Genomic DNA, 13382 nt, shown 5'->3' with positions numbered 1-13382 from the left:
CCCTTAAGTATAGTAAAACCTGAAACTTTTGACATTGTGTGGGGTCCGGTCCGGCCTGTGGTCCCCATGAGGAAAAAAAAATACTATATGATGTTTATCTGAAAATGTAACAATGCAAACAGGTTTTCTGTAAGGGGTAGGATTGGGTTAGGGGATAAAAATGGTGTTTGGTCAGTATAAAAACAACAGAAGACTATGGAAAGTCCCCACAATTCACAGAAACATGCGTGAATGTGTGAGAGAGTGTGTTTGAGAAAGTGTCTGTGTGTGTGTATGTGTTTGAGAGAATGTATGACAGAGAGAGAAAGTGTGTGTGTGTGTGTGTGTGTGTATCATAATTTACACTTACCTGCGTGGACATTGATGTTCTGAGGCTCATAAAGGTTGGGGCAGGTTTTGGAAGGCCCATATCTTCCCATACATTCATGAAGGCCTTGAGGAGGCCCTTATACAGCCCACCCTTTTTATTAAAAAAGAAGTGGGCTGACTGGCTCCCTTCAAAGCTACCACGAATTTTAAGGAACTCTGCCATGCAATTGTACTCCCCATTTGTTATGGGGAGTATTGCATGGCCGAAAGTGTTGTTCGTTTTGTGGTTTTTGACCTGTAAAGTAAAATAATTATGAATAAGTGTACAACTATATATATAAACAAACAAATGTGAAAAAAACAATGACTACTACAACACTTACAAAAATGGCATGGCCATCCTTGCCCTCTTTGGCTGATAGGAATTCCTCTGTGGTGAGGTTCATGATAACACATGGCCTATGGCCAGAGGTGCCAATCATGACCCCACCCAGAAGACCAAAAAAATGGTCCAGTGAACTTTTGCCATTTTTTAGGTTTTCTAAAACATAATGAAAAGAAATCATTCAACACAATGAAAACCATTAACTATGAAATCAGACTCTTAATCCACTTTTGCATTTTGTTGTCTGGAATCTTCAAAAAGCCTTGTAACTTACGCAACGCTTTTGGCAGTGCCTCAGATGCAGCTTTTAGGAACTCTGCATGGAGAGCAGGATCCAAAAGGTTCTCTGATATAAAAAAAAAGGTAGTTCGATTAAGTACACCAAATCACCAGTGTTGGGGGTAACGCATTACAAGTAACGCGAGTTACGTAATCTGATTACTTTTTTCAAGTAACTAGTAAAGTAATGCATTACTTTTTAATTTACAAGAGTATATCTGAGTTACTTTTTAAAATAAGTTACGCAGGTTACTTTTGTTTTCCCATTTATTGATTGACAGCTCTCCTGTCCCCATGTTGAGAGAAATCTGTTACTGTAGTTCTAAAATAAATATGAATATGCATTAATTCATCTCACTCACTCAAAAATCATATTCGGTATTCCTCAAAATGAATAAAAAATAATGCAACTCGGAATATGACGCAAACGTGCAATAATTAAATGTTAAACAACACAAATGTCCTTTATGTACTGTATTTAATTCCATTCTATAAACCAATGTCTTTGACCTCTGACCTTCGATGATCCAGTTCAACCGTAATAAGCAAAAATTACTCTAGACAAAAATTTTGGTGTCTTTTTTATTTATTTTTTTGTTATAAGTGCGTTGAAATTTCTTCTTCTGCATTCTACTGTACGGACGTAAAGTTACTTTCCCTTCAGCCTGACGCATATTGATTTCACTTTTAGTGTGAAAAGGCTTTTATATTTGCCAAAAACAGCAGGCCCTGTTCATATTTAAAAAGTAACGCAAAAGTAACGTAACGCATTACTTTCCATAAAAAGTAACTAAGTAACGTAAGTAGTTACTTTGTTACGGAGTAACGCAGTATTGTAATGCATTACTTTTAAAAGTAACTTTCCCCAACACTGCAAATCACACATCAGGTCCAGTGTTTAATTAAAGGTCCTATATTGTACAACTTTCTGGAGTTCTAATTTAGGTGTTGATGTCCTTAAGAATATGTAATTGCAGAATAAGCACCAAAAACCATCTCAATATATTTTTACAGCTTCTCTCTCAGTAGTTCTACCAAAAACAGGTCGATTTTGGCCTGTCTAATTAATATTCATAAGCCTCTCTTCTGATTGGCCTGTTGTTTTCTGCGTGATGCATGTTACAATTACGTCACAGCACTAGCTGGATGCAAAACAAAGGAAAGACTGTCTAAACTTTTATTGCATCTCACGACTATGTCCTTTATGAAAATATCTGTGTGTAAAACAACAAACTGACAATTTAGATCTAATCATTTGTAATTGTTGTAGTGATATTCGCTTTCGCCAACCTAGGGAGGCAAAATAGTGTAGTGATGGGTACTCGCGTCACCAATGACGTTATGATATTTGGATCACGTGTCACTTAAGGTGTGGTTATGAGTACATCACATAAGAAAGATTGGTGGGAACTCTAACTTGTAGAACCTCTTCTGTTTCATCAACACAAGGAAGACACAAGCGTAATAAAATAAATTTTATTAACAAAAGATAGACAAGAGTAATCAACAACTACTAAATGAATACCATAAATGAAATGGGAATAAAGTGCATAAGATGTATAAAATGCAAGAGATTATGTTGAGTATTGCAATGTCAGAGCTACGTTATCTGGAAAGATAAACTGTTGCTACTCTTAAAGAGATCAGGTGAAGATGAAAGATACATGAAAGTTTTGTTATAAACTGCAATCAGCTATATCATATCTAATATAAATTAAAAAAATCATATACTGATAATGCCAACTAACAATGCCAAGGTCTCTTAGGTTTTAGATAAGTGATATTTACATTCTCTGTGATCGAGTGAGCAGTCCGGTAGTGGTGACTTCATCCACTGGTTGTGGTGGTAGCAATGCAGTGTGGAAAGGAGCAGGAATCTGTTTCGACAGCCTTGAACATGAAGAGCTGGAGGATGCTGATCTCCTAGAGCACCAAAGGGTCCTAAAATCTGGAACACACAGATGACCCTGGAGTAGGTGCAGAAGGTTCTTAACCTGGAACACGCAAGCAAAGGTACCTTGGAATGAAGGCTTGCTCGCCGGAGCTTAACCTTGTTGCAGATGTCTCTGTGTCTTCTGCCTCTCTAGGCTAGACTCACAACAGTGCTGCTCCACTTTGTCTCTCTAGGCTGGAGTGCTGCATCTGTTGTTGTCTCACTGGACGAAGACTCTGAATGACGTTTGAACATAGATTATATCTTTTCTCAAAGGCTGGAGGCTCAGAATGTGGTTGTATCTGTTGCTGCCTTGAAGCTTGAGACTTAGGACTTGGTATCTGTTATTGCCTCTTCCCTCATGGTCCTGAGGTTCAGAATGTTGATGATCCATTGCAGTCCTTTCCTTGGCAGGACTCAGACTCAGAACAGAGGTTGATCTGTTGCAGTCTCAACTTCACAAGCCGGAGACCCAGAATGTTTGTTGATCTGTTAGTGACTCCTGGATGTGTCAGAGACTCAGAACTTGCTCTGTTAGTGTCTCTCCCTGACAGGACTCAGACTCAGAACCGGTGTAGCTGTTATTGCCTCTTCCCTCACAGGACTCAGTACCAGGAGTGTCTTTTGTCAAGGTACATTTTTCTCTTTTCGATGAGGAGGAGACTGCAATCTGGCACTTCTCCATTTCCAGGCTGTGATAGACTGTTTCCATTAGTGGAACTTATTTGCATAGTCCAAACACACATTCAGAGAAGTGTCACTAAAGGTTTACCAGTGTATTTCTCACTTACCAAACCAAAACCATAATACCATTGGCAATATTACGAACACATTAAGTCTAAACATGATGGAAAAAGATTGAACTGTCATGCATGAATTCATTTGTCCATTAACAGCTGAGTTTGTGTAAGATGTTACACTACACGTCACTGAAAATACTTATTTCTATGAAAAAGTATAATAAGACGTGTGTGTTTTAGTTTGCATCAGTTTAAGGTTTGAGAACATAGTTATGAATGGATTTGGATGGAACTCTGTGATCCCTCTGTTTCACCCATTGCTGCTGTGTCCAAATGTCCTAAGGGATTTTTATGGCAGTCACAGGCCAAAACCTGAGGAATCAGTCTGTTTATGGGTGAAGGGCAAAACTGCATTTTGACCAATATGAAGTCCTCTTCTTTCCGGGCTTTGTGCCAAAGGTCTTCTTCTTGCCCTCTAAGAGGTGTCTAGCTGTTGTCCTGGCATCTTTATCCGATGGCGTTGGACAGTTTGCTTAGGTTAGTCCACCAAGATCCAATCAAAATGTAGCTAACCTTTGTCCACTATTGTTGTCAGAGAGGCGCCCCGCCATAAACTGGGCCCTGGAATGTGCTGTCCACTACATTGTATACACACTGCTGTGATTAATTGTAACTGATATAATAATGTAGCTGTAAAAATAGTTGCCTGCTGAAATTGAAATGTATACATCTTCATCATGACTAGACATGGTCAGTTTGTCTTTACTATACACATTAGATGTGATCCACCTCATAGTAACAATCATGTCAGATCGTCCATCCTTTGACTGAGAGTGTAACGTTAGGTTGAGCGATCTGGTTTGTCCATTAAAGTATACCTTTTTGACATGTTTCCATGTTGCTGTTGCTCAGCAATGTCATGGATGCAATATTGTCTGGGGGTCTGTCAAAAGGACAGAGGCCGGTGCTCGGGTTATGACTGAAGGCGGTGACTAGTAGACTGAGTAGATTTGACATCACGTTTTTACGCAAGTCTCAACGGCTCATAAAAAATCACAGCTACTTTATCCAGGCTGTGTGCAGTTTACAGTTTTGGAACTTATATGATAGTTGCCCCCAGACCCACTTATCGTAAAAAGACAGGAAATTTCAGATTTGGAAGTATGGGAACTTTAACACAAACATTTCAAGAAAGACAAAAAAGAGCAGCAGTAAAAGTGTGCATATGTTCATACTTCTTTATACTTATTGGTTCATTTCTCCTAAAGTCCTCAATAATGGTAACACATGCCTCAAACGAGTTATCTTTAAGAATCCCCCAACTTCTGACCCCGTTCACAGTGCAGTATAAAAAGTCTTACATTTAGTCATTTTGCAGATGCTTTTATCCAAAGCGACGTACAACTGGGGAATACATAAAGTGATTCTTCTTAAAAAGGCAGACACATTAAGTACTCGTAATACCAAGTTTCAGGCATTTTTCAAATAAGTAAAAGCTAGGAAGGAAAGGAATAAGTAAAAAGAAAAGATACACCACGAGGTGTTGCTCACTTGTGGATCACAGACTTTTGCAGGGGATGTAGATTCGTAATAGTGAGTGGAAGTAGGCAGGAGCTATGCCTGTGGATGTATGTAATCATCAATGTCCTATACTTGATGCGAGCCCCAACTAGTAGCCAGTGCAAAGAAATAAAGAGAGGTGTAACATGAGCTCTTTTGGGCTCGTTAAAGACTAATCATGCCGCTGCACTATGAATCATTTGTAGAGTTTTGATTGTGATTGATGGAAGTCCAGCCAGAAGAGCACTGCAGTAGTCCAGCCTATAAATGACAAGGGCCTGGACAAGAAGTTGTGCAGCATGCTTTGTTAGAAAGTGCCTATTCTTTCTGATGCTGTGAAATGCAAACCTGAAAGATCGAGCAGTCTTTGCAATGTGGTCTTTGAAGGTCAGCTGGTCACCAAAGATTACACCAAGATTTCTGAAATTGATTGGGTAACTGTAGAAGAACCTAGCTGGATGGTGAAATCATGCTGAAGAGTTGGAGTGGCAGGGAAGACAATAAGCTACCGTTGGATCATCTGGTTGAAATAAGAGATAGAGCTGTGTGTTATCAGCATAGCAATGGTAGGAGAAGCCATGCGCCTGCATGATGGGACCCAGTGATGCAGTGTAAATGGAGAAGAGGAGGGGCTTAAGAACTGATCCTTGAGGAACTCCAGTAAACAGTTGATGTGCTTTGGATACCTCCCCCTCCCTAGGCCACCCTGAAGGACCTACCAGTGAGATAGGATTCAAACCAGTGAAGTGGAACCCCTGTGAATCCCAGTCATGAGAAAGTGGACAGGAGGATCTGATGATTGACAGTGTCAAAAGCAGCAGATAGATCCAGCAGATTAAGAACTGATTATTTTGAATCAGCTTTTGCAATCTGCAAGACTTCCGTGACTGACAGTAATGCAGTCTCAGTTGAATGGCCATTCCTGAAACCTGACTGGTTAGTGTCAACTTTGTTGTTCTGTAAAGGAAACAATTATAGCTGGTTGAAAACAGCTCATTTGATAATTTTCGCTTTGAATGGAAGGAGAGAGATAGGTCTGTAGCCGTCTACAAGAGAAGTGTTTAATGTAGATTATTTTGAGCAGTGGTGTTATCTAAGCCTGTTTGAAAGCAGTGGAAAAGGTGCCTGTGAGGAGAGATGTTTTGATGATGTGTGTGAGTGCTGGTAAGAGTGTAGGAGAGATTGCTTGGAGAAGATTTGAGGGTGGAGGGGGACTTTAAAACAGGTCTATTAATTTATTACACAATGAATTATAGGCCTGAAATTATCATTATTAAGACTACAGTCATCGATAAAAATTAAGAGCAGTTTTATTTTGTGCACTGATTTTCAAAAACAACCTGTTTAACGTGAAATACGTCTCTACACTGGCCACAAGAGAAATATTAATGGAATAATTTTAGACAGTTATATACTGTTGTCACAGAACACCCAGACCTCCACACCAGCCAATCCCAGGGCATTACCTTACCTGAATACTAATCACACCCACCTGCCATCCATCTACACAATCATCAAGCTGACTAGAAATGCACATGTATCACCACGCTCCAATGTCCAGTCTTGTTTATACATTAAGGACTGCTAACGTAACTCCTCGAGTGCTGCTCCAGTACCTACCAGCGTGTCTTCATCCTCCCTCGTCTCTGTGGCTCCAATGCAAACCAGACATTCAGGCCCCCAAAAGTCCCCAGATAGTAAATAAAAAAAAAAATAATAATAATAAAAATAATAATAATCCTTACGAAAACAATAGTGCCCTCTGCCTAGAGGCTCGGCCCCTAATAAACGGAGCAATTCCAAGAGGGTCCTCGCACCGTGGTGCTTGGCCCCTAATTAGTGATAAGTAATTAAATACTTTTTGGAGAGAGTATTTACTTTTTTCGTAACTTCAGCAGTCAACCCACATCTCACATCCATCCTTAAGGGTAGCAAACAATGCCTGAATCAGACACCAGCCAGTGAACACTCCTTTCGACAACTGAAAGAACACTTTTCTACAGCTCCTATTCTTCACTATCCCAACTCAGATCTTGAATTCACCATAGAAGTAGATGCTTCAAACACTGGAAACGGTGCTGTACTATCTCAACACCACGGTAATCCACCCAAACTATTCCCATGTGCCATCTACTCCCCCAAACTCAGTTCCCCTGAAAGAAACTATGGTGTTGGAGATAGGGAATTATTAGCCATAAAGGCTGACTCAATCCAGCGGAAGCGGACGCCCTCTCTCAACAATTTGACCATTTCCCCATAAACACCACGACCGAGCCCGTCCTTACTTCCACGATCATCGTAGCTCCTGTACAATGGGATATTATGACTGAGATCACGGAGGCCCAGATCAACGAGCCAGTCCCTCCTGAATACCCTCCAAACCGGACATATGTACCTCTGAATTTCCACCATGGAGTGATACAGTGGGGTCATGACTCCCCCAATGCCGGTCATCCAGGTATCAATGCCACCATTCAACTTGTCATCAACTGTTTCTGGTGGGCCTCTCTACAGACATATGTGTCTAACTTCGTTTCAAGACTGCAACATCTGTAGCATTTCTAAAACCTCCCATCAACGACCAGTAGGTCTTCTGCAGCTCCTTGCCATTCCTCAACAGCCTTCGTCACATATCACCATAGACTCCATCACTGATCTTCCCGATTCTCACAATTATACCACCATACTCACTGTCATTGATCGCTTTTCCAAGGCCTGTTGCTTGATTCCCCTGACCAAGCTCCCCACCGCTTTTGAAACATTCGAGGCATTGCTGAACCAGGAATTCTGGTTTTATGGTCTGCCAGAGGACATTGTCATTGTCATCAACATCAGTCTCACCTCCAGATACCATCCTGAATCAATCGGCCAGGTTGAGAGACTGAATCAAAAACAGACAATTCCTCTGCTCATACTGCCACAACAAGCAATCGGATTGGAGTTGCTTCCTGTTATGGGCCGAATACGCCCAGAACTCGCTTCGCAAACCATCCATTGGACTTACCCCCTTTCAGTGTGTGCTCAGTTTTAACCCTTCTGACCTACCCGCAGTCAACGACTTGTTACATAGAAGTGAGGAGACTTGGAATTCAGCTCATGTGCATCTTCAATGAGGAGTCCGCAGAGTCAAGGAACAGGCTGATCACCGTCGAAGGGCAGGACCCATCTTCACTCCAGGACAGTGGGTTTGGCTATCTGCTAAAGATCTCTGCCTTCACCTTTCATGCAGGAAACTTAGTCCTAGGTACGTGGGTCCTTTCAAAATCGTTAGGCAAATTACTCCTGTATCATATTGTTGGGCTTTACCATCCAATTATCATATCTCACCCACTTTTCATGTACCCTGCTCAAGACCACATGTGGTCCGAGAAGAGCACCCCTCCCATCATCATTTACGGCGAGGAGGCCTATCAAGTGCGAGAGATCCTGGATTCACGACGCCGAGGCAGGGTGTTTCAAAATCTTATCGACTGGGAGGGGTATGGTCTTGAGGAGAGATCTTGGGTTAACTCCCAGGACATCCTAGATCCTACACTCACCACTGCATTTCACTGGGACCACCCCACAGACCAGCACTGAGACCCCGTGGAAGGCCTCAGCATCTTGATAGTTCTCGCTTCGGGAGCCACTCGCAGGGAGGGGGCTCTGACACCAGTCAGGGCTCTGTGGCCCTCTCTGAAGACCACCGTAGGGCACCCTTACCGGAGTATTAACTCTCATTCGGACTGCATTTCCCACACACTCCATGTCTAGGACTAATCACCTCCAGGTGTCTCTCATTTGCTCCCCTATATAAGCTGTGCTTGGACTCTCAGTATTCGCAAAGTTTTGTTTAGCCCTGTCTGGCATTTCTGAGCGTTATTCCTCGTTTGATTCTGCTGTGTATGATCTTAGACTGTGTTACCTCTTGTGATTCTCTGCCGCCTGGCCCTCTTGACTGCTTTTGCTGATATTGACCCTGTTTATGCTGATTGCTGCCAGCCCCGACCATTGCCCGGTAAACGTTTATGTCTCTGGATTCTCTGTGCCATACCTGACAATGTTAATTGACCCTGCTTGTATCTGACTTTGATTTAATTAAACTGCAAATGGATCCACTCGCTTTTGACCCCTCATTACAATTAGTAACTAGTAATTAATAACTTGTTTAGAGTAACTTACCCAACACTGTGTATATGTGACCCGTTACGGAAACCAGTGACACAAGTCGGCAGCACAATTTTCGAGCAAAATGAGAAAGAAGCGTTTTTTTTTTTTCAAAATTTGTGATTTTGTTTTTTTGCAGAATCTGTTAGTTGAGATCACGAAGAAGCCTCTCCGTGTTTGAGATAGCAGTATTGGTATATTTAAAAGCGAACATTTTGAGGTTGAAATCAGCTTGTTTTTCAGAGAGACTAGAGCACGCAGTAGGGGCGTGTCATTGTCTGTGTATTTCCATACTGGATAAGCCGGCTTTTGTTATTGCCCCCGCCCTCCAAGGGAAGCGTGGCTACTTATTATGCAGCGCTCTGGCCGGCTCTAGCTGATATCAAAATTCAATGAAGATGGACGCCGCAAAGATTATCGCAGACGAGAATGTATCGGACTGGCATCAGACGAGTTGGACTGTAAGATATCAGAGGCTATATCAATAGTAACATTTGATGGGGATAAAGACAGAGAAATGGGGAAAATCTGTAACTTTGACTGTAAATGCTACACGAGGAGAAAAGAGAACTCTCTGCATGGGAGACAGTGCTGTAGCCAGAAGCTTTCTCCAGACATTATGTACAACATACGGCTGGATTCTTTAGCTGCGGAAAAAGAGTGACAGGACATGCGAATTATTGGACATTTAGAGGCAAACAGACGCACAGTTAAAACTTCGGAGATGGTTACTTATTTCATTGGAGGCAACAAGATCTGCAAGAATACTTTTCTATTTCTTATGGGGTGAGTTTCCATAAACATCAAAGTTTGATGTTTTGTGTTCATTCTAAGAACACGTACACGTTATCTCATGTTTAATGCATGTTTAGACCTTACGTTAGTTACTTGCATTTACGCGTTACGTTAAGTGTTTCCCGCGTGAGGTCATTTTTTTGTTGTACGTTGCCATGATGTTCACGCACGCACAAAACTACTACGGTACCTCAGCGTTTCACAGACACACTGAAAATCTCATTTCATGATTATAGTGACCAAAATGATCACAGTTATCACAGAATCCTGTTCAAAAAGTCCTAATGCTACACAATGAAATCAATTCACCAAGTTTTATGTAGAAAACCAGCAGATAACAAATAAAATTAGCATCAATATGTACTTTTGTACATCAAGGAGTGTCTTGCAACGTTATCTACAATGCACAAGTTCAAATAGAGTTTTGACAATAAAGGTTTTATAAAAAGATAAAACTCACATATTTCAGCCTCTAAATCATTTTTATAAAAGTCAAAAAAGATAAATTACTGACATTACAATGCACATTATCCTTTATTATTAATAGTATGCAGTCCGATTTTTCCCGTTGCGTCAGTTGTTGCTATGCAACCATGCAGCTTTATGGGGGGAGCTTTACAGGGGGTATGGCTAATCTAAATGAGATGTAAATGAGCCATATTGTCACTCCCAGCAGGTGAGAACAGGTGAGAACTGCACAATCTTAGAGGCCATTTTCTTACTTTTGAGCTTTTTTGAGTGCCTACCTTCAAATGGCCACAACTTCTCTAAATATTATCAGATTTCCATGTGTTACACATCGTTGGAAACTTGGAGACTACACTTTCAGAATCTGTGAATAACTCAAAATGCCCCAGAACCGACTTGTGTCCCATTGGTCACATATGTGTGTGTGTGTGTGTGCGTGTGTGTGCGTGTGTGTGTGTGCGTGTGTATAACCGATAAGTCAATTTCAGCAAATCAGTACGCTATATTCAGGTCAGGTGACAAGGCTACTTTCATTTTGAAAAGAGGTGCTAGCTGAGAGGAGTTTCATCAAAGCTGACTAAAAGTGATTGAGGATGGATAATTTCAATGAACTTGATGAACCTGTGATATCTTCTTCTTCAGGGTGTAAAAGGAAAATTAAAGATGAAACATTTTTAAGTAAACTTGCAAAAGAATGGTGTCGGAAAAGCTAGGCATGGAATGCGAGATGCCTAGTAGGCTACTTTTAGTAAGCAGAACTGGCACTACAGTATTAACCAAATGCCTGGTTATTGCATTTAATCACGTCCATACAGTCTATGATCACAACAACAACCCTTGTCAGGCTTCTACATTGACATCTGAGGAGATTACAAAGATTACACAGATTAAACAGATGTTTTTTTTCATCTCTAAAACACGTAATGTGGAGTTATCAGCTTTGGTTAAAAAAAAACATCTTAAATGAACATTTTGTAATGTGCAATTTAAAAAAAAAAAAAAAAAAAAAAGAGTTATTGGTTTTTGCAAATAAACTCTTCATTCAAACACATAATATCATGTTTAAAATATAACAATATCATGAGTGCCACTCATGTGATATTGCTCTCGCTGCTTGTGTGATCGCTCACGGTATAAATGAAAACATATGAGAGATATGAGACATAAAGGGGCATTATATATATAGGTGTATGTGTTTGTGCATATTACAAAACTCACCAGATTTTGTCATTTGGACCTCCTGCTGCCAGGACTGCTTGTTTCTGGACTCCTCCTTGCAGCACATTTTTACAATAAGAATTGCCCGTTTAAGGGCTTTTCTTGATACACTGGCTCCTTCTGGGCTCGCCTCCTTTACCCATTTGAGAAAATGGGAAAGGTCATTTAATTTATGGAGAACTGTTGTTGCCCGATAATTTAGGGTTAACTTCTGTTGTTTTATATAGCTGAAAAAATAAGACAGACAAAATGGATCAGCCATCTTCAGTGTGAGTTGGATGAATATGTGTGTTTTCTTAATTTCTAGAGTACAGTTAGCAGAAATGATACTGTCAGAGTTAATCGATACTACGTTACTACTTTCATAATTTAGCCCCGGGACTGATTAAATACCAGGTTTTGGTACCCATTCCCGAAGTTTATTTAACCAGAAAAGTAACTCTGAGATCAAAGGTTTCTTTCACAGAAGTGTCCTGGCAAAAATGGGCAGCAATACAACCAGTTTCAACCCAAATCACACAACACAAATTTTAAAACAATTACATATCACAAAGTCATCTTCCATTTGTCAAGTAAGTGGTTTTAAAATGATCAAACAACAGCAAATTTTATAATCTATAATTTTGAGATACTGGATTTTTGACTTTCATGAGCTGTAAGCTCTAATTATCCAAATAAAAAAAAAAAAATGTTTAACTTTACATATATTAAATCTAGAATATATCATTAGAATATATGAAAAAAAAAAAAAATCATTATATCAAATTTTTTTAGCTGCACCTGTAATTAAATACCAATGCATTTGTCTCCTATTAGACAAAGAAGGCCAACCTACTCTGCTATACAAGGTACAATGATATGGCGATGGTTTACAATCTGATATAAACCTTAGAGCACCATGATAAACAGCATCTAAAGTAGAAAGAAGAAGTGAGGGTGCAAACTGACACACTAAATAAAAAAACTACAGAAATTACAATCTTTCTTGCATTAAATGAAAACAAAACTTTACAAAACCCAAGCTTAATTTTATTATTTTCATCCATTTTGTGATATAAGAGCCAAAAGATAAGACATCGTCAACAATGATGCCGAGATATTTGTACTCTTTTACTACAGGTGAATCTTAATAAATTAGAATGTCATGGAAAAGTTTTATTTCAGTAATTTAACTCAAATTGCGAAACTCATGTATTAAATAAATTCAACGTACACAGACTGAAGTAGTTTATGACTTTGGTTCTTTTAATTGTGACGATTTTGGCTCACATTTAATAAAAATCAACCAATTCACTATCTTAACAAATTAGAATACTTCATAAGACCAGTTAAAAAACTGTACTGTACATGTACTCAATACTTGGTAGGGGCTTTAATTACTGCCTCAATTTGGCGTGGCATGGAAGGGATCAGTTTCTGGCACTGCTGAGGTTGTATGGAAGTCCAGGTTTCTTTGACAGGGGCCTTCAGCTCATCTGCATTTTTTGGGCTCTTATTTCTCATTTTCCTCTTGACAATACCCCATAGATTCTCTATGGGGTTCAGGTCT

The 13382-nt window shown here is 40.0% G+C and overlaps 1 protein-coding gene across 1 annotated transcript in view; it reads right to left on the bottom strand.

Moving 5' to 3' along the window:
- Positions 1 to 13382, bottom strand: part of LOC109079132 — a 51427-nt gene that overhangs the window by 16736 nt on the left and 21309 nt on the right. Inside the window, exons 2-5 of the mRNA XM_042732084.1 lie at positions 11834 to 12060; positions 969 to 1040; positions 693 to 850; positions 350 to 604 (exon numbers count right to left, since the gene is read on the bottom strand). Coding sequence (XP_042588018.1) covers positions 350 to 604; positions 693 to 850; positions 969 to 1040; positions 11834 to 11900 — 552 coding nt within the window. The 5' untranslated portion in view covers positions 11901 to 12060. The remainder of the gene's footprint in view (positions 1 to 349; positions 605 to 692; positions 851 to 968; positions 1041 to 11833; positions 12061 to 13382) is intronic.

Source organism: Cyprinus carpio, chromosome B10 (genome assembly GCF_018340385.1).
Source record: "Cyprinus carpio isolate SPL01 chromosome B10, ASM1834038v1, whole genome shotgun sequence".
NCBI classification, from domain to species: domain Eukaryota; kingdom Metazoa; phylum Chordata; class Actinopteri; order Cypriniformes; family Cyprinidae; genus Cyprinus; species Cyprinus carpio.
Note: the sequence above shows the minus strand (reverse complement) of the source record. Positions and strands in the feature narration are given on the sequence as shown.